The 26,822-nt window shown below is 33.1% G+C and overlaps 1 protein-coding gene across 2 annotated transcripts in view; it reads left to right on the top strand.

Moving 5' to 3' along the window:
• The first annotated feature begins 2,558 nt into the window (after positions 1–2,558).
• LOC106116439 (uncharacterized) overlaps positions 2,559–26,822 on the top strand; it is a 37,404-nt gene continuing 13,140 nt past the window's right edge. The window contains exon 1 of one of the 2 annotated variants that reach the window (XM_013310337.1): positions 2,559–2,713. In XM_013310337.1, coding sequence (XP_013165791.1) covers positions 2,623–2,713 — 91 coding nt within the window. In that variant the 5' untranslated portion in view covers positions 2,559–2,622. Of the gene's footprint in view, positions 2,714–10,322; positions 10,707–26,822 lie in introns of those variants that run through there. The other variant, XM_013310302.1, reaches the window with a different exon arrangement.

Below are 26,822 nucleotides of genomic sequence, written 5' to 3'. Positions count from 1 at the left end.
GACGACACAAAACCTTAATTATAGCATTTTATTAGTTCTAAATTTAGGAATCGTATTCCATACGATTATTCTTTAAGTCGAATTTATAACCACTAAACTATTATTGGTCTAATCTTAACCTTGTATTAAGATTGTCCAATTTAAAAAGACCTGCGTATTTACAAATCAAATACAAATTCTCCAACATAGATGGTAAAATGAGCTGAAATCAGATGTCTTAATAAACTGGTGTATCAACGCTGAATAGAGATATGTCTTATCAGATTATCAATCTAATACTCGAGATTATTTTAAGCAATTTTATATTTTACTGCGTTGTATTAAGGTTTAAATTTATTTGAAACAAACTCTGGAAGATTACGACCATATACTAACTGATGAACTAATCTTATAGAGTTGAATATTGTTTTAAAATCTTTATTAAATTATATTTTCAACTTTATTCAATTGTTTTAAGGTGTATAATTGAACTGAATTTATATAAATGATAAAATATCTTAGAACCAATCACTTATGTTTTGATCTGAGAGTTTAGTATTAAAAATTTCAGTTTCTCTTTATATATTTTTATTAGTGTTTGTTTTTACTATGAATGAGTTGTTATTTAGTTTAAAAGAGATGTGTTTCTTGTTATTTATATTTATAACACTAGTGTTAGTGATGATGTATCTTCATATTTGTGATGTGATGATTGGCAGATATGTGTTCAGAATCTTTAGTAAGTACATTTATATTAGCGATCTGTAGAAATGAATACATTCGACGTTCTTACGGTGAAGGAAAACACGATGACACTGCACATATCTGCGAAGGATCACTGAAGATATGTATAGTGTCATCGTCGCGAAGTGAACCTGCACTGAGCCAGCATGGTTGACTATGGCATAGTCACCCCTTACTTGGAGTTGGCTCGGAGCCTCTCAGTGTGGACGTATAATGATGATGATGATGAAACTAAGTAGGCAAATATCTATCTTATTTTTACTTCTGAGTCATATTATAAATGAGAATGTTTCTATGTATGGATGGATGGATATTTGTAAGATGGTATATCCAAAACGGCTCAATGGATCTCGCTAATATTACAAACTGATTTTAACTACTAGAGTATATATATCTCCTTGATCACTTCAGAGGAAATTGTGTTGATAGCGTAAAAACAATTACGAAACATGTCATTTATTAAGACTAGAAATAAAGTATTTTTAAATGGATATAATAGAGACATGGATATATTTCCACGTATCCATGTATCCACGTTGTGTTGGCGACTAAAAAATCCCATTATTAATATGAGTCAGACAATTATAACATTTTCGTTCCATACACTGGAAAATAACGCCTGATTCATTTAATTGTCACACATAATTGTTAATAAACTTATATTAACTTATTAAATGGTAATTACAATAGAATTATTATCCATCTCAGCTTTACTGTGACTTAGATTAAATTATAATAGCAAGAAGTGTAAAAAAAAGTTTAGTTTTTTTTTATAGGAAAAGGTGGCAAAGATAATGCGGCTATTTGGCTTCACCAAAATCAAAATTATCGTTACTTACAGACAGTCACTTTTATAGATACGCTGTCTACCAGTAATCAACACCGGCGGGGTTACATAAAAATATGATGTTTAAACTTACTATTCGTCCCCAACTCTGCCAAATCCTGCCTTTCCTTATGTTATAAGAAAGGGGGAGTAGGGGATGATGGCTATAAGTTAGTTCTCCGGCAAAGCGGTATTGTTTCAATTTCACGCATGTCTTCTGTGAGGTCGTAGTATTACTAGTAGAATCGGCCTATTTGTACAAAATATATTAATGTGACCTCTACACAGTCTTACTTACATGAATAGTTTAATTGAAAAATCATTATCCTGTACTTATCCTGTTCACGTAGGGTCTTCGCACCGGTTTTTATCCTCCTTCCTTATTGATCCATCTCTAGGCTGGAAACAAAAAAATACATAAAATTTAACAGTGGTAGAGCCTGCTTTAAAATCTTCGCAAGAATTGTCCCAGCTCGCCCGGTGAAATACCACGACCACACAGAAGACAGGCGTCAAGTGGAAGCAATTCCGCGTTTCGTCTGATAAGTGTGAGTCCCGGAGGCCTAATTTAGTCCTCTTTCCCTTCCTACCCTTTTTCTTATAAGGAAAGGATTGGAAGTGGAAGTGGACTTTCCGGATGAGAGGATGCATGGAAAGGTAATATATTTTCTTTCTGTGCATCCTCTCCTCCGTCGATTAAATGTAGGCAACGGATATGCAATTGAGTATGTCTAGGGGCAACGGTCACTTCGTTATTTCAGCGATTTCAGGAGACCTTTCGCTCGTTTGCCACATAATGATAAAAAAAAAAAAACGTATATCATGTTATGTAGTTATAGATTTAAAAGTATCAAAAATGTTATGTTAGCGTTGGTATAATTAAAAAATGATTAATGTTTAGTAATGTCCGATTTAGAAAATCGACCGTGAGTAGGTTCGAAGCAATTAGTATATTATCGAATCTTTCCTCGTCAGTTGATAGCTATTATCTTGCTACGTATGCCGTTATTTTTTGATAATGCCCCGGCTGGAAACATTGTATTTTGTGTTTTAGTATTTGTACGTCGAAAAATATGGATTACATCGTGTTATTCGCGCCATTTTTAATGTTGATAGCTATTTATGTTGTGGTTTGCTTGTGTTTGCATTGCTGTCAAATAATAGGTAAGTAGATTTAATTTTTTCTTTTTAATATTAAACCTTTTTTAATTCTATACCTGTGCGATAGTTGTGGCCAGTATTAGAATCAATTAAAACCTTTTTACTAGGAAAATTACGAGATAATGATGAGTCATTGATTTATTAATCTACAATGATTCATTACGTATCAAATTATGATTCAGTTTATTGCATGTGTAAAAGTCGGCAGATTTATGTAACATGTTTATCCAAAAATAAGATCGTTAAAGTCATGAAATACCTTATATTCAGACTATTATATTTTGTGCACGTAAAATAGAAAATTATCACAAGTATAAAGACGTAGAATTGTAACAAATATAAAATAATCCTAAATCTATATATATAAAAGAAAGTCGTGTTAGTTACACTATTTATAACTCAAGAACGGCTTTACCGATATGGCTGAAAATTGGTGAGGAGGTAGCTTAGAGCCAGGAGTCGGACATAGGATACTATTTATTCATTTCTTGTGCTTTGAAGAGGTGCTTTTTATTTAACTTGCTAATAATATAAATCCGAATGTTTAGATGGATGTGATGTGGATGGATAGATGGGTGTTTGAAGATATCTCTAGATCGGCTGAACTGATCTCGATTAAATTTGGCATACGTATAGAATATAGTCTGAAAGAACACATAGGCTACACTAATTAAGTTTTTTTTTATATATCCACGAGGATGGAGTCGCGGGCGACATCTAGTTAAAAATAAACACAATTAACAGATTAAATTATTAATAAAGGTTTTATTAAACAATTTAATCCACATTTATGAGTAATGTACATAAATGAGATATTCTGGTTATAATAAAAATATAAATATTAAGTTATGAAATAACTAGCTGTCGCGCGCGACAAAAACATAATTAGTAGCCTATGTGATCTCCCAGGCTATGTTCGATATGTACGCCAAAATGTCATCGAGATCTGTTCAGCAAACATCCATACATCTAAACATTCGCATTTATAATATTAGTAAGATATGTTTCTCTCATTCATTTGTTTTTACTTATTAAGAAATCTGAGTGACGTATAATGAATATCAATTATTTATCGATTACACTTAGTTCTACTATCTTGTGACAGTGAATTGCTTGTATTACTTGAAGTTCTAATACTTAATACACTTGAAAATCGAACAACTATATTTTAATATCTAAACATTTCAAGAATATTGTAAAATTAAAACTAATTTATGCACAACAAAATCAAGGGTGATCAGAAACGAATTTTCATTTTGTGTGGTCCTTACACACCTCGATATTTTATATCATAAGGTGGCAAACGAGCGGCCACCGAAATCGCTGAAATAGCGAAGTGACCGTTGCCCATAGACATACGCAATTGCGTATGCGTTGCGTATGATGCACAGAAAGAAAATATTTCCTCTTTCCATGCATCTCATCCGGAAAGTCCACTTACATTTCCCATCCTTTTCTTATAAGCAAAATGGTGGGAAGGGAAAGAGCACTTCTCTAGCTTTATCCACATTCGTACATAAAATTTTTCTAGTTTTTAAAATTGTAAAATTATAATACATCTTACGTCAAAGCACTTGTAGAAATAGAAAAATCATGGTCAAAATAATAATATATTTGTTCTATATTTGTAATTTGATAATTGTAGAATATAATCTGTTTCCTTGCGGCTTGTTCTGTGGCTTGTTATTTAAGGTTACAATGATATATCATATTCAAAGAATGATTACACCGCAAACATATTGCTCAATTAGTTTAAAGTTTCTTTGTCTACTTAAATGCAACTGTACGATGAAGTACCAATATTAATACTGAACAGTTTTCGAACGTATAGACAAATATTTGTGACAATCGCCTTCATATGGTTTTCTTCATTTGTGTCAAAATTAGTATGAGATTTTTAGTGTATTTTTAGTTTACGTCTTACATTAGGTTTAAATCTATTTATTTATTGGCACAATTTGCCTTTTTCAGACGTTGTTGCCTAAAATTTCCTTATAATATAACTAAATACTTGTAACTGAGATGTACTACATTTTTATATGTTGTATATTTATTGGCTTAAAGGGGAAAAGGGGAAAAAAGATAAAATATAAAAAATCTTACCTATTCTTGAAATCAAATCTGATCTGTGATTTATGAATTACAGGGATGTTCTTTGTATGAGTGTATTCAAATTGGAAACCCACCTTTTTAATATGTATAATTTTTTTAGTTTATTATCACGCCATCTAATAACAAAAATAAACACTTCTGTAATATGTGGAGAACAAAATGTTAGTAATAAATTCCTAAACTAGATGGCGCTTTATCATTTAACATGTTATATTCTCAAAGAAAATCTTGTAATGAAGTTTGTCCAGAATCTATATAACATTCATGATAAAAATAAGTCGCTTGGTTAAATTTGGTACAAATTAAAATGTAAGGTATTATTTATTACGATTTTTTGAAAATTAATACATACGCTACTTTGAATGTTAAACTATTCGAAAGTTTCATGAAATTCTAATAGATGGCGTTAAATCGACATCTTTAAATTTTCACGTAGCCTGGGTTTATACCGGAAAGCCGGAACAAATAAAGATAAAAATGATTTTGAATGGCGAAACAACGTCAATGAAAATCTACTTTAGGTACACAGTTTCTTATTATTAATAAACGAAAATATAACGAAAAATACGATATGAACTTGGAGAGACATTCTTTTAATTATATTTCACTGCCAGATTAGATTCAAGAATGTCCTAATAGATTAGAGATCTTGTCACATTTTTTACATCTTCGTTGTCATCTTAAAAGGGTTGTCAACATTTTTAATTCAAATATAGTAAAAAATGCATGTGTTACAAAAGAACTTCTTACAATATAAATAATATTCTTTGCATAAAATCTATGTATGTTATTTATTAAATAAAATTTATAGATTTGTGTTTAAGTATCAGAATTTAATATTTGATATTAGTTACAAAATACTGTTTTTAGTGCTTTAATAATTAACATTCGACTTAACACAATTTAAACTATTTAATCGACAACCCTAACTAAATACATGATAGGCGCCTAAGTTTTAGAAGGCAGAAAGTAGTTATTCACTCTGTCATATTTACAGAATAATAACATAATTTGATAAATTTTAATTAATACTTTTGATTAAGTATTATCATGAATTTATTCGATAGATTTAAAATCTATATAGAATAAGAAAACGTCTCCACTGGTCCCGCTAGAAACAGATTCTTTTTTATAGTCAGATTTCTTTGTGCAATATTTCATGATTGTTGACTCGGTGTTTTCTTGACTTTATATCATAAGGTGGCAAACAAGCGAGCGGCCACCTGAAATCGCTGAAATAGCGAAGTGACCGTTGGCCATAGACATACGCAATTGCATAAGCGTTGCCTACCTTTAGTCGACGGAGGAGAGGATGCACAGAAAGAAAATATTTTCCCGTACCATGCATCCTCTCATCCGGAAAGTCCACTTCCACTTCCCATCCTTTCCTTATTAGAAAAAGGATGGGAAGGGAAAGAGAAGTAAATTAGGCCTCCGGGACGCACACTCATCAGACGAAACGCTGAATTGCTTCCACTTGACGCCTGTCTTCTGTGTGGTCTTGGTATTTCACCGGGCGAGCCGGGCCAATTCGTGCGAAGATGTTAAAGCGGGCTCTACCACTGTTGTCTTTTTCAGATGTAGACATACATTGATTTTGTTATCACAATGGAAAAGATTAATTCTGTATTACACATATGATTCATTGTCTATTAAACACAAGTTTCCACGGCTGTGAAACCTAAAGAATTACACTAAATCTATTTTTAAAGAGTCGGTGGCTCAGGGGTTAAGCACTTGACATGCAATCTGCAAGTCCTGGGTTCGAATCCCGCCATGTACCAATGTGTTTTTCGATTTCCGATTTACATATGTATATTTATCCGACGTTCTTACGGTGAAGGAAAACATCGTGATGCTGCACATATCTGAGAAGAAATTCAAAGATATGTGTGAAGTCAACCCGCACTGGGGCAGCGTTGTTGTCTATGGCCTAATCACGCTTGACTTAGAGTAGGCCCCGAGAGTATTTTTATATGTGTAGTGTAATCCTACGGCTACTAAGATCATTGACTGAACGATTAGACTTATCTAAAATGCATTACTCATCTTACTATTGGAATATCCATGTGATGATTTTCTTTACAGAAATAAGACAAGGTGAAATATTTTATTGTTTTTATCTGTACATACTAAAAGGACATTGATCAGAGTATCTTTGAATTAGACATCATGTGATCGTATGGACCAAAGTAAACCTACGTTATCAATACAATTTGTAAAGTGTAAGTTCACGTATAAATTCATAAGTAAATTTACAAATTTATAAACTAGCGGTCGCCCGTGACTCTTTCCGCGCGGTTAAAAAATTAGTAGTCTATGTGTTCTTCCAGACTATATTCTATATATGCCAAATTTCATCGAGATCCGTTAGCCGTTATGGAGATACCTTCTAACATCCATACATCTAAACATTCGCATTTATAATATTAGTAAGATTTTGTTTGTTTTCATAACACTATTATTGAAGCAGACAACTATAAAGTTATGAAATCGTACTCTTTAAAAATCCATTATGACACAAAGATTGTAAAAATAATGTCATAGATTAAAAAGACATTAAAATTGTAAAGACTTCTTTCAGGAAGAATAACTACGTTAAGTTTTTATAGCTTACATTATATTTGTTTAACACCAAATCGCCGAAAAACCCAACCTAGTAACAATTACGTTGAGTTAAATATAACTATTGTAACAGTGGTAGAGCTCGCTTTAACATCTTCGCACGAATCGGCCCGGCTCACCCGGTGAAATACCACGACCACACAGAAGACAGGCGTGAAGCGGAAGCAATTCTGCGTTTCGTCTGATGAGTGTGCGTTCCGTAGGCCTAATTAAGTCCTCTTTTCCTTCTCACCCTTTTTCTTATAAGGAAACGATGGGAAGTGGAAGTGGACTTTCCGGATGAGACGATGCATGGAAAGGGAGAATATTTTCATTCTGTGCATCCTCTCCTGCGTCAATTAAAGGTAGGCAACGCTTATGCAATTGCGTATGTCTATGGGCAACGGTCACTTCGCTATTTCAACGATTTCAGGTAGCCGCACAAACATATCGCCATCCCTGTCATTATCTTTGTATAAAATAGAGATGCCAATATATTTTAAACGGATGTTTTAGTCTCAGAAACTCACGGTAAATTTCTTATCGCTAGCACAGCCATAAACAAGGTGTTTGTACGAACTTTTATCTTGAATTTTACTTAAAAAGTAAACAAAAGAAAGATATTAAACGAATACGGAATTAAGTGATAAGGCCAAGTAAATATTGTGGCCAAGTGTATATGTTACCACATCATCATCAGCTCACTATACGTCCCCACCGAGGGGCTCGGAGCCTACCCAAAGTTAGGGGTGACGATGCCATAGTCAACAACGCTGGCCAAGTGCAGGTTGGTTGACTTCACACATATCTTTGAATTTCTTCTCAGATATGTGCAGCATCACGATGTTTTCCTTCACCGTAAGAACGTCGGATAAATGTACATATGTAAATCGGAAATCGAAACACACATTGGTACATGGCGGGATTCGAACCCAGGACCTGCAGATTGCAAGTCAAGTGTTTGACTCCTGAGCCACCCTGACTCCTAACTTAGGGTAGGCTCGGAACCTCTAAGTGGGGACGCATAGTGAGCTGATGATGATGATATAGTGTAATCAATTTCTGTTTATTTTACTATCCTGAAATAATTCCACAATAATGTACCGGGATGGAAAATTTGAGATTCCATGACAATGACGTATAAAATCACATTAGTCAAGTTTATTGTTCCAAAAGTTTCCGCATTTGTATTTTAGTAATAAATATGTACGCCGTGACACATCTTAATATCACACTTCTTACTAATATTATAATGCGAATGTTTAAATGCATGGATGGATGTTTGTTTGTTTAAATGTATCTTCGGAATTGCTCAACGGATCTTGACGAAATTTGGCATAGACATAACATAGTCTGGAAGAACACATAGGCTACTCATTTAGTTTTATTTTAATTCCGCGCGGATGGAGTCGCGGGCGACAGCTAGTTTGATAAATGATTTAACGTTACTGTGATTTCCATCTTTGAAAACTAGTCGTCCCTCTCATCTTGTTTGGCAAAATAGAGATAGAAATATTTTTTAGATGTTTCAGTAGTCGTATTTGTCGTTCGTCAGTTTATAATAAAAAAGGCCATGTTATTATTCCCGTATATATACTACTTTTTATTAGAAGTCTTGTTAAAACTGGCTTAGTAGTTTCGGTGATAACTCGGGACAAACATGAACGTGCGTATAGACATACAAAATGGTTAAGTTTTATATAAGTATCATAAATACATTATGTACATGAAATATGAATGGTTTATTTTTTAAAATTACATACAGACATTCTAATATTATTATATTTATATTTATAGATATGAAACCTTTATATTCTGTGTGTAATACTAAATGGTTTTTACAACATCGTAAATTTTTTCTTTACTTACGTACAATGATATTTTTTTTCTCTTTTTTCATTTTTTTTTTATCATAAGGTGACAAACGAGCGAGCTACCACTTTAAATCGCTAAAATAGCGAAGTGACCGTTGCCCATAGACATACGCAATTGCATATGCGTTGCCTATCTTTAATCGACAGAGGAGAGGATGCACAGAAAGAAAACATTTTCCCTTTCCATGCATCCTGTTAGGTCATCCGGAAAGTCCACTATCGCTTTCCATCCTTTCCTTATAATAAAAAGGGTCATAAGGGAAAGAGGACTAAATTAGGCCTCCGGGACGTATTGACGTTTACATATTGATGTATTCTTTACAGTGGAAACCCACATTAGCACGTTACGCAACGTTAACTCTACATATATGTAAATACTTTCACTGTAACAAAAAAGGCCTGACAGTTGACAACACGCTTTGTGTTGCCTGACCGTGAAATTCCAATGTCTGCTTACTTGTATTATACAAAAACTGATATGTGTGTTTTTGTACAACTCACTGTTGGAAAGAAAGAATAAAAACACGCATTACAAAATATTTTATAAGAAAAATTAATGACATATTAAAACTGTCTAGATCTTTGTTTTATTTAAATTGCACAGTTTAATATCTTTATAACAGATTTGGTTTTTATGGTAGGTCCTGAAAGTAAGTACTGCATTATTTAAAACTTTATATCAAGTAAGTTTAGACATCTCAGTCCTAGGTTTTTTAGTTAGGTCTAGAGAAAACGTAATCAGTAGTTTATGTGTTCTTCAAGACTATGCCAAATTTCAGCGAGATCCATGCAGTCGTTCTGGATATATCTTCTAACAAACATCCATCCATCCAAAGTTTCGCATTTTTAGCAATAGTAAGATTAGTTGCTTTGCAAAATTTTAAAGATCCATTCATAAACATAAGATCTTAATAAAGCCTTTACGAGACGACAATAGCGATTTATCAATAACACGTTCACGCGTGCGGACAAAATGTTTTTTTTACAAGTCGACAGTCATTCGATGCAGCCAGTCGTAGAATCGACACCGACGCGTACAGTTTAAGAAATACAACGATCTTTTTGTTAGTGTAATCCAAAGAGGTTTATTTGCGACTTTTTTATTTAAAGTGTGACGGCTTATTTGCATTATTAATTTAAACAGCATTGAAGACCAAGGAGGTTTGATAATTTTTTTTTTAAATATTTGTGTGAAAGCAACCGTTTAAAAAGTGACGTTCGATTTTTGAGTTTTGTATTTTTCGAAATGGATAGACTGAATGAAGTGGACAATGAAAGTCATGTGGAAATTAAGGAAAAGGGACAAATGAACGCGACGACTGGAAAAATATTAGGATTATTACCAGTGTTTATTTTGTTGCTAATTATATTCATCAGGATTATTTTTGTTCTCTATAAAAACAGCGGTAAGTTTTTTTTTTAAATATGTTTAGTTTTATCAATTAGTTGTTGCCATGTTTTCCAATTCAATTCCGAAGCAAACATTAAATCTAAAAAGGCTACAGAAAAAGAACAAAAAGATTTTTAAATTAAGAATTTATCGAAATATTTTAAAGCAAACGTTATTTTTAATCTCAAATCTGTTTTCGTATGCAGGTCGGTATATTTGATAAGAAAATACATTTTAACATATGCGACATATAAGATAATATGACCTAAATAATCTTCCTTTATTCGGCTCCAAGTAATAATAAAAACTGGGTATATTAACTACGCGCAGGAATTACATTATGTTAATATCCTTATTACGTCTTAACGTTGCTCATAAAACAGAGGGCCTAATACGAAAATTTGCGAAAAAGAATTCGAAATTTCATCTCATGATGACGTTTCAAACGCATAGTCGTATACGATCTGACTAATACCAGTCTTAAAATATACAAGCCTCTTACGTGATTTTTGAAAAATATATTTTTATTCGAATATTGTGCATACACCAAAGGTTTGGAAAATTGACAGGAACATTTTTACATTCTACTCGCTGTCGCCCATGTTCGTGCGGAATTAAAAAAACCTTAAAAAGTAGCCTACGTTTTCTTTCAGAATATGTTCTGTATTTGTTCCAAATTTCAACAAAATCCATTGAGCCTTTACGTAGATACCAAACAAACATCCATCCATTCGAACTTTGGCATTTATAATATTAGTAAGAGTATAATATGACTTTCCTTTTTTTTCTTTATCCTTTTCGATTGTTTTTTTTTATATCATAAGGTGGCAAACGAGCGAGCGGCCACCTGAAATCGCTGAAATAGCGAAGTGACCGTTGCCCATAGACATACGCAATTGTATATGCGTTGCCTACCTTTAATCGACGGAGGAGAGGATACAAAGAAAGAAAATATATTCTCTTTCCATGCATCCTCTCATCCGGAAAGTCCACTTCCACTTCTCATCCTTTCGTTATAAGAAAAAGGGTGGGAAGGGAAAGATGACTAAATTAGGCCTCCGGGACGCACACTCATCAGACGAAACGCGGAATTGCTTCCACTTCACGCCTGTCTTCTGTGTGGTCGTGGTATTTCACCGGGCGAGCCGGGCCAATTCGTGCGAAGATGTTAAAGCGGGCTCTACCACTGTGAAAATTCAATATCCCGCTATTCTTGTACTATAGTTTAACTGTTATATAGGTTAACGTACGTAACGGCACTCTAGTACTCAAATAAATACATCACGATTGTTTAGATTCTAACAATTTGCAGGACTATTATAATAAATTCTTGCAACACGATGTTACCGCGTTCCAATCATAATTGTATTCATACATAATGTCATCCCTTTCACTTTATTTGATAAAACAGAGACATATGTATTAATAGAAGTGCTTTCAAAACCAACTGTTAGCAGAATTAGATACTGTTCTGTATGTACAGTCAGAGCCCATTGCGGTGTCACATTTACAGACAAAAATAACCTTGTTCCTTTTTAACAGACTAACCGTAAAAAGCAATTATTCCTAATACCACTGACCAAACCTTTTTCTCGTACACATAATATTGTTCCCCGTCGTCTAAATTCTAACGAAACAGTAAAACGATTGTCGCTTTTGAGTTTTAATACCACCAGCTTCCCCGATAGTACTTTAGCTAATTTTTCTCATGACAGTTCCAAACTACATAGAGTAGATATAGATATTTAAGTATGTTATGTTTTCATCGTTTTTTCTTTTTAAATTTAGAATACTATCATGCCAGATCCTAGATCCTAATTCATATTTATTACATTTAATTTAATTTTTGTTCTTATAACTGTAATTAGTCGTAAAGTCGTAGTAATTTAAGGCCTTGATAATTCTAAAAGCAATCAAAATTATAATGCATTTGATAAATAGTGTACTTTGCATAGAGTAACGTATTGTTGAGAGCAGATAATTGGGTTTTACGTTGCTTACTATGTACATTTGTATGTCATTATATAATTAGATAATAGTCGTGGAATGACATCAAAATTATCAAATTAAACCTTTTATTTATTGGTTTACAGTCTCTTCTTTGTTTACCGTGCATTTCTCACTCTTACCTACTGTCTGAATGCCTTATGTAGCTTAAATGACTTGACCAATTTTACTGAGGTGTTAGTTTCATCATCAGCTCACTATACGTCTCCACTGAGGGGCTCTAAACGTACTCTAAGCTAGGGGTGGACTAGGCTTCGTATGGATGGATAGATGTTTGTTGGAAGGTGTCTCCAAAACGGCTGCATGTATGTATCTCGCTGAAATTTGGCATATATGTAGAAAGAACACTTGGATGGATCTGAAAGAACACATGGGCTACAAATTATTTTTTTTTTAATTTCGCGCGGTCGGATTCGCGGGCGACAGCTAGTAGGTAAATAATTAAGTTCAACTATGTATACTCTGTACTCAGTTTGAAGGTCACTATGTAATTAATAATAAGATAATACTCGAATATGAAATGTCTTCCTGTTATTAAGGACCAGCTTTTGCTAGAGAATTTAAAAAAAACTTAATAAGTAACCTATGTGTTGTTCCAGACTATGTTCTATATCTACTGCAAGTTTCAACAAGAACTGTTCGCATTTATATTAGTAAGATTTAATTGAGTTTGTTTATAATTATGACAACTTCATCTAGCGAATAAGAAGCATTGATATATTAATTCAGGCATAAATTTTTCTTTCTCGATCAAAGTTGGACGATATTAAGATGGAACAAGAGTTTTTAATGCGAACGAAGTCGCGTGCAAAAGTTATTCTTTAATAATAATAGACAGTATTCAATTGTTTTATTACTTTAAAACTTTCTTTCTTTTAAGTAAGTCGGTATAATTTTAAAAACAAATTAAACATTAAAAACTCTTCAGATAACATTTTGTTTTTTAAATTTATGACTTTTACAGAGTTATATAATAAAAAAATAATCTTGTTTGTCAAACCTTCACAATGTTTTGAATGTCATCAAACTACTTATCACTAAATTAACATGGGCTTTAAAAACATTTATACAAGAAATATATCCTTTTCATTGTTCATTGAAACAACTGAGAGGACAGTATGTTTTTATACAAATGTTTCGACAGTGGAAACTCACGTTTATATACACGACAATCTTAAAACAAACTTAGTTTGACGACAGTAAAAATTGTGCAGTATGATTTAAGATTTTGTAACTTCATTAGAGCGAAGCAATCAACTCTTTGTTCTATATCTATACTAGCTGTCGCCCGCGACTCCGTCTACTCAGAATTAAAAAAAAAAAGCTCTAATTAGTAGCCTATGTGTTCATAAAGACTATGTTCTACGTCTATGCAAAATGTCAGCCAAGTCTGTTCAACTGTTATAGAGATACCTTCAAACAAACATCCATGCATCTAAACATTCGCATTTATAATGTTAGTAAAATTGTTAATTAGAGTATGTTAATAACGACTTATTTATAATACGTTACATCACTTGAAAGGTAAATAACCTTAAGTAATTTATCAGCTTTGTTAATAACACTGTTTGTTATCAATAATCAAATGTAACGCGTACTTGTTGAATGCAAATATTTACAATATATTTAATGGTCGTTATGTCAATTTGGTACAATATCTAATACCTACATATGTTAAGTAAATATTAGCGTACTAGCTGTCGCCCGTGACTCCGTCCGCGCGGAATTAAAAAACACCTAATAATTAGCCTATGTGTTCCAGACTTTGTTCTACATCTGTGCCAAGTTTCTTCAAGATCCATTTTGCCGTTTCAGAGATATCTTCAAACAAACATCCATTCATCTAAACATTCGAGTTTATATTATTAGTAAGATTTTAATGAAAACAAGAATAATACTAATAGCGACTTACCTTTGACTTTTAAGAGACAGAACCTGTCAAGCACGCGTGGGGAGTACGACGTGGGTTATCTGACAAAAAAACGAACAATGAATTCTAAAATTGCTTGCTTGTCTCGTTTTGAGTCAGTGTGCGTTCATAAATTCGTGTCCGCATGATATTTTTGCACATGTGTGCTTGTGTTTACGTCCTTTGCGAAAAGTGGCAGAATTTATTTCGTACTACGATGACTCTTCGCTTAGTCTGTGAGCATAGAGGATCTATAGTCACAGTTCAGGACTGAAAAGAAGATATGATAATATTTATTACTTACTTTAGAAATAGGTAAGGCAATATTGGAATTTATGTCCATGTTCTTAGTAATGATTTTGATTCTACTTTACACTGGGACACTTTTACGGGACTCTATTTTTACCACACCTTCGGGAAGATCTGCCGGCAACGCATCTGCGGTTCCTCTGGCGTTGCGGATGTCCATGAGCGTCGGATCAAATAATATTAGGCGATTCGTTGCTCGTTTGCCCCCTTCTCCTATAAAAAAAAAGATGTTCTTCTATAACGTCGGCCCTGCATGTTCTTAACCTATATATAAATTCAATTACTTATTACTAGAATCGTCTATTAGATTACTTTGGTAGATTAACTCTTGAAGTGTTTACACGATAATTACGCATCGACTCTGTCAATATGACCAATCAATAAGCTTGAAACATGAGTGTGACGAACCAATATTGACCTACTTTACGTTTCTAATTATATACGTCATTGTAAAAAAACATGCGATTCTGCGATTCAGTGGTGCATCATTTTTTATAAAAAAAACAACCGAACGCGTGACGTATTAGATTTTAACGGATCCGACGTACATAGTTACAACTCGTTTTTGACCAAAATCAGTCAGAACAAAAGAGTTCTGTTTTAATCATTTAACAGTGGTAGAGCCCGCTTTAACATCTTCGCACGAATTGTCCCGGCTCGCCCGGTGAAATACTACGACCACACAGAAGACAGGCGTGAAGTGGAAGCAATTCCGCGTTTCGTTTGATGAGTGTGCGTCCCGGAGGCCTAATTTAGTCCTCTTTCTCTTCCCACCCTTTTTCTTATGTGGAAAGGATGGGAAGTGGAAGTGGACTTTCCGGATGAGAGGATGCATGGAAAGCAGGATGTGCAGAAAGGAAAATATTTTCTTTCTGCGCATCCTCTCCTCCGTCGATTAAAGGTAGGCAACGCATATGCAATTACGTATGTCTATGGGCAACGGTTACTTCGCTATTTCGGCAATTTCAGATGGCCGCTCGTGCGTTTACCACCTTATGATATAATAAAAAAAATTAACCGTAGAAACTTTTCTATAAAAATATATTACCTGAAAATTAGATTTTTTTATAATATGTCAATATATGAAGGAGCTATTGATTCGATTTACTTTGAGGAAACCATGATATTCGATGAAATAATTACTAAGCAAAATGATAAGTTACTTAAAAATTAATAGTTGAGGCAATTTGACTTATAGCTACTTATAATAAGTAGGGCAGGTTGCTTTGGCAGAGGAAGGGTTAATATCCTCTTACTATGCGTTCCCTCCCCTGTCGAACAAATTGATCCACTGTCCTTTCATATCAAATTATATCATCATCCTTCTTGTTCCCTTTAAAAAAATAATATATTATTTATTTTGTATGGCAGTGGAAACCAATTCTTACCTACAACCACGGTAACAGACTTTTTACCATGGTTTAAATTGGACCTTTACGAAGATTATATTATTGTCTCTGTTTGTTTATTAAGAGAATAAATGGGATAGCAATATATTTTAGTGCATCTTTTGGCAGTGGAATTATCAATAGGACCTTCTCGAATCTGTGTCATTAATTGAAGTCACAGGACTTGTACAGTATGATTCCAATTGCCAGAAGCAACATCATCCAGCGCAATCCGAATTGTCATACTCTAATCGTATTTCTACACCACGTGATTTGGACGCTGAGACACCGCGTGATGCTTTAGGTCATCGCTAATTTAGGGTTGTCAGAAAACAATGAATTTAGTACATTGTGACAATATCAACATGTTTTACTTTCATTTTTTTTTTGGTTTAATTTGTTTTCTTTTGGTAATAATATGTATATAGCACAATTGATATTATAAGGGATTTACTATTTAATACTTATTAATTTTAGTTTACCTTGTGTAACTTAATTTGGTAGTAAAATCATTATTTTATGCAATAGCCAGTAAATAAATGGTTAAAGAAAAGTAATTTATAAAACGTATTAAAAATTGACAAGTAACGATTAATTTGACATGTGTAATAATTCAATTAATTTGACAACCCTAATGATAAATTATTCTAACTCAAACTGAGTTATGAATCCTTACATTGTGCTGTTCATCAACCTTTACTTGTTGTATCATCACGACTGTATTCAATTGCAGGGTAACCAGGATATAATTAATTTGATTACACGCTATTTTATCCTCATTCAGTACACGAGAATATCAATAGCTCCGACGTATCTTACTTATAAATGCGAATGTTTGGATGGATGTTTGTTTGAAGGTATCTCCAGAACGGCTGTATATATCTCGCTGAAATTTGGCATAAATGTAAAACATAGTCTGGGAGAACACATAGGCTACTAATTAAGTGTTTTTAATACAGCGCGGCCGGAGCCGATAGTATATTCATAAGGCAAAAATTGTGATTTAATGTTACTTTAGGTAGGATTATCGTAGGTCTCTGTTAGACTTAATTTATGTTAGAACATCTACGCATACATGACCTTGACTTTACAATGTTACATACCGTCCACGCTGCTGCATTATACCAATGTGTGTCCTGATCCCAACTAATACGGGGTCAACGCATCTGGTTTCCTCAACCAGATAGACCTACATAACTCATTTCAGTTGACACTCCTTTCTTATTCCTGCCATTTATGCATTCCATCCATTTCTAAAATCAATATCTATGAATAGATTCTAGAAAAAAATTTGCAATCTTTTTGACATAATACAATGCTGCAGATGTTAGTTGACCTTAGAAGTCGACCTTTAGACGAATTCGCTAAAAAGTGTGTCCAATTAGATTATCACGAGTTTATACTTTGCTTTTTGCAATACAAAAATAAATAGAATAAACGATAATCACGTGGGTTTTAATTAAAAAAAGAGGGTCTTGATAGACGGAGGAACGGACAACAAAGTGAACCTATAAGTGTTTCGTTTTTTTCCTATGAGGTACGGAACCCTAAAAACCTAATTAAAATAATTCTAAATATATTCTAATATATTATTATTAAATGAGTTGTAATATTTATGCATATAAATATACGCAAATATGTTTTTTTTGTGAATCTCGAATTATGTGAACCGGTTTAAATTAAATTTATTGAGAAATCTTATCTTAATTAGAAAAGTCTGCAAAAACACTTCTATGAGACTTTATTAGAGTTTAGATTTTTATCCTTTTGCGGTTTTAAATTAAATAAATTAAATGAAGTTTTGTCTCTCTTGTCAGCCAAGCGTGGTTGACTATGGCCTAGTCACCCATAACTTAGGGTAGGCTACGAGCCCCTCGGCGGGGACGTATAGTGAGCTGATGATGATGTCTCTCTTTACCCCACAACGGTACGGGCGTAAATAATTTTCTTCTTTTCCAGAACTTTATTTTGTTATTCTAGAAAATTCTAATAGTTTGTACAAAACACCAACCACAAAGCTATAACCGCTGCATCAAAGAGAATATCTTAAGCTTTGCTTTACTGATAAAAAGGGTTTAAAAACCTCTTGAATTAAATCGAACAATAAAGAGATATTTTTTAGTTATACCATTGAGAACTAAAGCCGCCGTCATGTGATAGATCACATTTATTTATGTCAGATTTGATTCTGATAACGTTATAAAAATAAATTTTATCTTGTAATGATAATCCGGTGAAAATTTTATATCAATGGATGGTTCCTAGGTAAACTGTTATAAGTATAAAATACACGGGGCCGCGGACGAGAGCGAAAGCGTGCCCGTGGTCCCGTCCCGATGCGTTGGCGGAACAGAGACGTTTAGTGGGTGTGCCTCCGCTATGGAGGAGAATCCCACATAACTACCGCGTCCCTCCTCTTGGCGCGGAGTATGCATAAAGCATTCCTCTCTGGAAAAAAGTATAAAATACAAGTTAAACTTAGCTGGCATAATGCACTAAAAGTGCGTTTTGTCTTCCAAAAGAGTATGCCAGCTCATATCCTTTACCATCTCCTACTATTCGGTTGCTGGGAGACGATTCAGCACTTAAAATATCACTTTATATCTGTAAAATAACGAAATGACAATATTAAATTATTCAAACTTTCGTGAGACATTATAATAAACTGATATAAAAACGGCTAAACACTCACTTATATTCGAACGACGAAATTACAATATTGATTGACTTAATCTTAAATCTTGTTCTTTTTATAATATTATATTCACAAGTTTAAATTGATTTTTAATAAAATATTCGATATTATGAAAATGGTGTAATAGCGCGTTACTACACTTTACGTAGGAGCCATATAGAAGTGCAATTTGAACGTAACAGATATTTTATACAATTCTACTGATAAAAGACGAGTGAATGATCAAGGTCATGAATACAATATGATAATAGAAAAAAATCAATGTCATAGTAATTAGCTTTTTAATATCCATTTGCGTATATACGAATTGAGAAAGTTTCAAAGTAAAATGTAGAAGGATTTCACGATTTAATACACACTTCTGTTTAATTATAATTGTATTGAACAAAAATCTTTATATCTTACTTTATTAAGCCTTTTGTATACAAGGGAACGTATATCTTCAAACCATGACAACTGTATAGATTTGCGCCGCCATCTTGAAAAACGCAGCGACTTTTTACGATCTAGACAGATTACAAGCGACTGGGTATGGCGACATAATATCGGCCACGCGTACCTCTATGGGAGTGCACTGGATGCGGGCGCCACAGGACCGGGCATTGTGGCAATCGATGAGGGAGGCCTACATCCAGCAGTGGATAAATCTAGGCTGCTTATGATGATGATGATGATGATGTGTCTCTACGATATAGAATTGCGTATATATAGTGACTGTCTGCTTAGCGACTACAATCAAAGGGTTTCGATTCTCGACGAGCCACAGAGTTAGAAAATTTCGTATCTGTCTTTATTACCATATGTTTGTACTGCCGAATCCCAAGTGTCATAATGAAGAAGAAAAACTATCTGCTATCTCTCTCATTCTTTACAAACAACACAGATTAAATCCGTAAAATCGTTTGTGTAAATCCACAGTCAAAGAAGTAATTACATCACTTTCAGATACAATTGTGAAACTTTATTAAGGAAATGTGTCATCCAGTGAAATGGGATGATAAAAAAAACATTAGCCTATCTGTCATCGTTATCTATATATATAAAAGAAACTCGTATAGGCGCCGATATAGCTGAAAATTGGTGAGGTAGCCTATGGCCAGGTGACGGACATAGGATACTGTTTATTCTTTTTTTCGAACTTATGCCTTAAAGAGCTGCTTTTATTTAACTTACTAATATAATAAATGCGAATGTTTAGATTGATGTGATGTGGATGGATGGGTGTGTGTTTGAAGATATCTCGAGAACGGCTGAACGGATCTCGATTAAATTTGGCATACGTAAAGAACATACTCCGAAAGAACACATAGGCTACACTAATTAAGTGTTTTTATATATCCACGCGGACGGAGTCGCGGGCGACAGCTATTAACAGATAATAAATTAATTTAGCGCAGACTATCGTAGAGTTTTATGTTACATGCGTAAACACATTTGTAGAAAGGTCAAGTGGTCTACGAATCAGGTCAACGCGTGAATTACGTAGATTTATTTGGCGATTTTTTGTATTCGTTTTTATTGTTTTAATCGGTCTAAAAATACGATGACATTTCAGATTTTTTATACTACAAATAAAGATGCTATGTTTTAAAAAATAAAGATGCGCAATAAGAACAACATTTATATTTACAAAACATATTTATTGGCAAAGAAAAATGCAAGTAAAAAAATCAAACATCCTGTATCTTATAATAAAATACTTCGATCAAGCAAATAAGAATCTTCTAAAAAACCTCAACCTTGGGTTACCTCATTGTACCCTTAGTTTCATTCATCCATCCGTTTATTCACAGGAAATGAAAGAGTGAAAATTTTTACAACAATATCATAAAAGAAATAATTTTTCTTATAAAATTAACAATAACATTGACAATGGAAATTTAATTTCTTTCTCTTTTTAATGGAATTTCTTAAGAATTTATCCTTAATAACAAAAGACAATCAATGACCTTTTTTATATGCAATACATTCTCGACGGAGATGCTATACTGTTAACAACCGCGAGTTTGTTTACATATTTTATGATACACTTACTGATATTTAGTCTTTAGAAAGAACATAGGCTACTTTTTAACGCATAAGGAGGGTTGTAAGGGGGTTGAAATTTGTATGAAAGTATCGTCATTTTCAGTTTGAAGTTCGAAATTTACTTTTTTGGCTGCTATTATATATATAAATCAATTGATGTTCGTAAGTCTCGCTAAAATTTGAGAACGATTGAACAGATTTATCTTATCTTGCTGTTGAAATGTTCATGAAGGTTTAAAAATTGAGAAAAACTAAAATAATTACCGGAAACTAATTAAGGTTTTTTCATTCTACGCGGACGGAGTCGCTGACGACAGCTAGTATGATATAAATTCATATGACGTTAAATTTTTGTAAAAATTGTACCTTCAAGGGTGCAAAATAACAATAGAGGATGAAAATTTTAGAATATGTGAGGTTTATGAGAATGGTTTGTTGTTTTTATAAATATTAAAAAAATAGCCTAAATAATTAGATTATTACCTAAAGACAGTATTTAACGCGGACTGTCTACAGTTACTAGCTGTGCCCGCGACTTCGTCTTAGATAGAAAGTTTGGCAATAGATTGCCAAACTTTCTATCGCAACTATTCTACAACGTATCAATAGACGATAATACTATTTTTATCGTACGAAAGTATGACGAATACTTATTGTAAAACGATGTCCTTGGTAATGTCACGTTTTGTAAATAATTCATTGTGTTTCTTGAGTAGAATTTCTTAATATTTGATTTATTTTAATTATAAATATTTTATTTTAATTCACGGATGAGGGATCGTGATACTTTTCTCGCACATAGTTTTTTCTGTTACCCGAGTTTCTCGCTCATGGAGATCGCATGTCGGGACCGGACAGTGACTCGCTTACGGGTTTCTGAGTTGGAAACCTCCGTTTAAACATATTGTTATCTCTCTGTTGTCCAAGATGACAGGGATGACGATATGTTTTATACAGAGATTTTGGCCACAGAAACCCAAGGTTTTAGAGGTTTCTAGCTTATCCAGTTATTGCTTATCCAGGTATGACTGTATCCTCTTTTTGACCTTTAATAAACTTAAAGCAAAGTAAAGATAAAATACGGTTTTATTTTTTTTTCTTTCTAATATTTAAATTTAAAATATTTTATATTATTGACAATATTCATATCCGTGAAGGTCTAATATTAGATATTAATTAATTACGTTATTGTTACGTAAATCTGAATTTTTACTAATATTATAAATGCGAAAGTTTAGATGGATGTTTAAGATATCTCCGGAACGGCTCAACTAATCTTGATGAAATTTGGCATACATGTAGAATAAAGTCTGGAAGAACACATAGTCTACTTATTTTGTTTAATTCCTCTCCAATTAAGTCGCGAGTGACTCTTGCGGCTAGTTTTGTATATTTATTTCTGTTGGACTTTGCAATCTGCTGAGATGTGCACTGGCTGGTTTTTAGTTTTTATAAAAAAAAAGTGTACATCTGTCATACGTCAAATATTTTATTGTCTTTCATGAATAAATTTTCCCAAGTAAACTTGTGTTATTCATCAATTACAGAGTTTTTATTTGTTTTTTTTTTTTAATATTATGCGCTTAATTGGCGCTGTATAAAGTAAAACTCTTACGTATTATTTGTTGGTCGGAAGAATATCATTCTGTAAGCAAAGGTTAACGCTTTTAGCACGTTACGTCCATTAGTATGTGAGGACAATCGATTTAGATAGCGATCTAGATTAGGGATCACATTTCATTAGTTCGTAGGGATGGGAAAAATATATCGATAAAAGTATTTTTTCTTCATACGATACATATGATTGATTGATATTTCCTAGATGAAATATGTGGAATAATAATGTTTTTTTTAAACAATTTATAGTTTATATAACAGTGTTATTATAATTACATTGCTTGATTTATAAACTATCAAGCTATTTATGAATGTCATTTCTTATTACTTCATCTTTGATTTTATACCTAAAAAATAGTACTGATGTGAAATTTTAAATTTGACTTTGAAATTTTAAAATTAGCTGTCTTATTTCTACTTCTATTTTTTTAATTTACGGTGACATTTTAAAACAATGCTGTTATTGATACTAGCAATGAGGTTCTCATTTTGCATATATCATCAGCTCACTATACGTCCCCACCGAGGGACTCGGAGCCTACCCTAAGTTAAGGGTGATTAGGCTATAGTAAACCACGCTGGCCAAGTGCGGGTTGGTTGACTTCACACATATCTTTGAATTTCTGCTCAGATATGTGCAGGTTGCGTCACGATGTTTTCCTTCACCGTAAGAACGTCAGATAAATGTATAATACATATGTAGATCGGAAATAGAAAAACACATTGGTACATGGCAGGATTCGAACCCAGGACCTGCAGATTGCAAGTCAAGTGCTTGACCACTGAGCCGCCGTTATTATATTTTGTATATTTAAATGTTAATATTTATAAATTCAATTAATATAAGGACTTGAAAAGAAAGATTCTAACTAAAAAGCCACCATCTCAAAGGCCGGCAACGCATCTGCGGTTCCTCTGGTATTGCTGATGTCCATGGGCGTCGTTAAACACCTCGGCGTTCCCGCTGCTAGTTTGCCTCCTTCTGTTATAAAAAAAAGGTTTTCATTTTCAACTAAATTTTTGTCGATATTTATGTAAAATATTGAGACATCACTATGTATGGCACATTACTGGGTATCATAACAAAAACGCATCAGCAATTTAAGTTCTTTTTCTTTGCATTAAAAGAGGTTTATTGATAATAATAAATATGTCAGATAATGTGGGATGGCGTATTGCAATACGTATTGTGATACTGCCTATTGCAATATTTATAATATTAATGTTATGTTTACTCTGGAATTGTTACAGGACAAACAAACAAATGTAAGTACATTGATTTCATTGTTAAAGAAATGTGTTTATTCTTGCACTACATAAAGTGTGATAACATCATAAGAAACTTTATTTCAATTAACAGTGGTAGAGCCCACTTTAACATCTTCGCACGAATCGGCCCGGCTCGCCCGGTGTAATACTACGACCACACAGAAGACAGGCGTCAAGTGGAAGCAATTCCAAGTACAGGCTGATGAGTGTGCGTCCCGGAGTCCTAATTTAGTCCTCTTTCCCTTCCCACCCTTTTTCTCATAAGGAAAGGATGGGAAGAGGAAATGGACTTTCCGGATATGAGGATGCATGGAAGAGGAAAATATTTTCTTTCTGTGCATCCTCTCCTCCGTCGATTAAAGGTAGGCAACGCATATGCAATTGCGTTTGTCTAGGGGCAACGGTCACTTCGCTATTTCAGCGATTTCAGGTGGTCACTCGCTCGTTTGCCACCTATGATATAAAAAATAGCTAGCTGACGCCCGCGACTTCCGCGTGGGATTAAAAAAAACATAATTAGTAGCCTATGTGTACTTACAAACTATGTTCTATATGTATACCGTGTTTCATCGAGATCTGTTTAGCCGTTTTGGAGATACCTTCAAACTAACATCCATCCGACATTCGAATTTATAATATTAGTAAGGTAGAAAAGATGGGGATAAAATATTTAACATGTATTTAGGATGCGAAAATATTCAAAAGGTCATTGTAAAATTGACATACGACCTACATGCAGAAATCAGTATCTGGCCACGCGTCTATTTGCTGGCCGTTTATTTATACTTTATTTTTATATCTGAAATCCATTAGATCCCCTCCTGAAGTATGTGAGATAAGTAACTTACCTTTAAAGTAAATCGACATTGGCCGTGAATCATTCTATATCTTTGTTTATTTAAAATAATAAAGATTTATCACTTTATGTTTTTTTTGGTTTGTATTTATAAAGAGTAAATGATATATCTTGTTTTGAATGTTTTTCATATATTTTAGTATTAGTTAATTTTTAAGTCGAAACATAGAAAAAGCTTTTATAGTGAAGAAAGTGTTTAAATGGCGTGAATAGTAAAATGGGACTTGTATATGTTATTATTTTCTTAAAAAATTATATAAACAAAAATAAATTTTAACAGTAACCAAATTACCCTGATATTATTTAATAGCAATCTTTCTGTTAAAAATATTTGCAGTTCAGGCAAAAATTAAATGAGTTCTGAAAACCACCGCTAGATGTCACCTTTTAAAATAAACTTAATTTATATTAATTCATTTTTTAAAGATTACTTAAATTTTATATGACTGCAATTGTAAAAGTTTAATTTACTATTATTAGATGAACATTTCAATGGTCAACGTAATATTTTTATAATAACTATTTATACATACGTTTAAGTTGGCTGTATGCATTTACGTCACATGTCCACTTATTCCAGCCATCCCCTTTACCAACACCTGATTAGAGATTAGATATGTCGTCTATCATGAGTGCTTTTTTAATAATTGCCCCCCTCGATCGATATTAGTACAGAGAGAAAGCTTTGCCGCGCATATTCTTGGTTGAGTAAAAACCGAGAGAAATGTAGTTTGTAACTGTTCAACTAGTTATTGTAATAGTACTCTAGATAAAATAATTTGTAGAAAATAATATTGTGGGACGAATTATAGATTAAAAATGAACACTACAATATTGTTTCTTTTACCGAGCATTTTTCTCGGCTCTCTTATATTATGTGTTTGCGTTCGACATTGCGGTGTCATTTGTTTTGGTGAGTGCGGAGCTTTTTTACTACAAATTATTTTAAATTACTTACTTTTAAATAATTATGTTTTAATAAAATAAAAGTGCTAAAATAATACACTTAATTTTTTAGTTGAATATTTGCGAGTATAATTCCACAGGCGCTATGACGAATTCAGTAAAAAAAACTATAATGCAAGTAAATATGGTTAAATCTTTGCTAAAATAATACCGTAGGCGCTTTTCTGTTTATACTTTAGTAAACTGCTGCGAAGTAATTGAAAATGCTATTAGGATTCTTACTACATAAATACATCATTGTAAATTAAAATTGTTTAATATTTAAATATTTATAGGTATTTTTAAACCAAAATATATCAATCATCTTCGTTTATTGAATTGGTACAAACAGAATGAAGTTATAAATACAAAGAGAAGGAACAAAGGTACAAATTGTTAATATAATTCTAGCGATTGTATCCACATCCATAGGTCATGTTATTAAATGTGACAGTCGGCGGGTACAGGGCACATGTCAATTGGATAATTGTATCCTTTGCATCATTTGTACCGTTAGAAAAGATATTGTAATATAGTTTTATATCAATTGAATACATTTTAAGGTCATTAAATAGTAAACTGTTAACAGAGGAATTACTAGTTCTCTCACTGATCCAGTTCTTGGTAATATAAAAATGTTATGTTATATATACATTTATTTCTAAGTAGGGCAATAATATTGTCTGTATAATGTCTATGATATGTCACAAGTAAATTAAAAAAAGTTATCTCCCCTCTTGCGTACTGTTTACCATTGTACAAGAAATTTTCCGACACGGAATTCCGACACGTGCGAAATTCAAATCTATATTTGTCGGTCTATATTATTCGATCTTAGAACCCACATCTATTAAATAAGGGATAGGGTCCTGACATTGAATACGGGAGTGAAGCAACTAAAGAAATTATGAAAATAAGTATTATAATAAAGCTGTTATTTATTTACAAACTATCTACTGCGACTCTATCCACGCGGTGTTAAAATAAATACGGATTTAGTAGCTTATGTATTCTTCCAGATCCTATGTTCTACATCTGTGCCAAATTTCATCGTGATCCGTTGAGCCGTTCCATAGATACCTTCTCACAAACATCCATCTAAACTCTCG

This window comes from Papilio xuthus, unplaced genomic scaffold (genome assembly GCF_000836235.2).
Source record: "Papilio xuthus unplaced genomic scaffold, Pxut_1.1 DF829660.1, whole genome shotgun sequence".
NCBI lineage: Eukaryota > Metazoa > Arthropoda > Insecta > Lepidoptera > Papilionidae > Papilio > Papilio xuthus.
The sequence above is the reverse complement of the archived record's forward strand: the minus strand, read 5'-3'. Positions and strand labels throughout refer to the sequence as shown.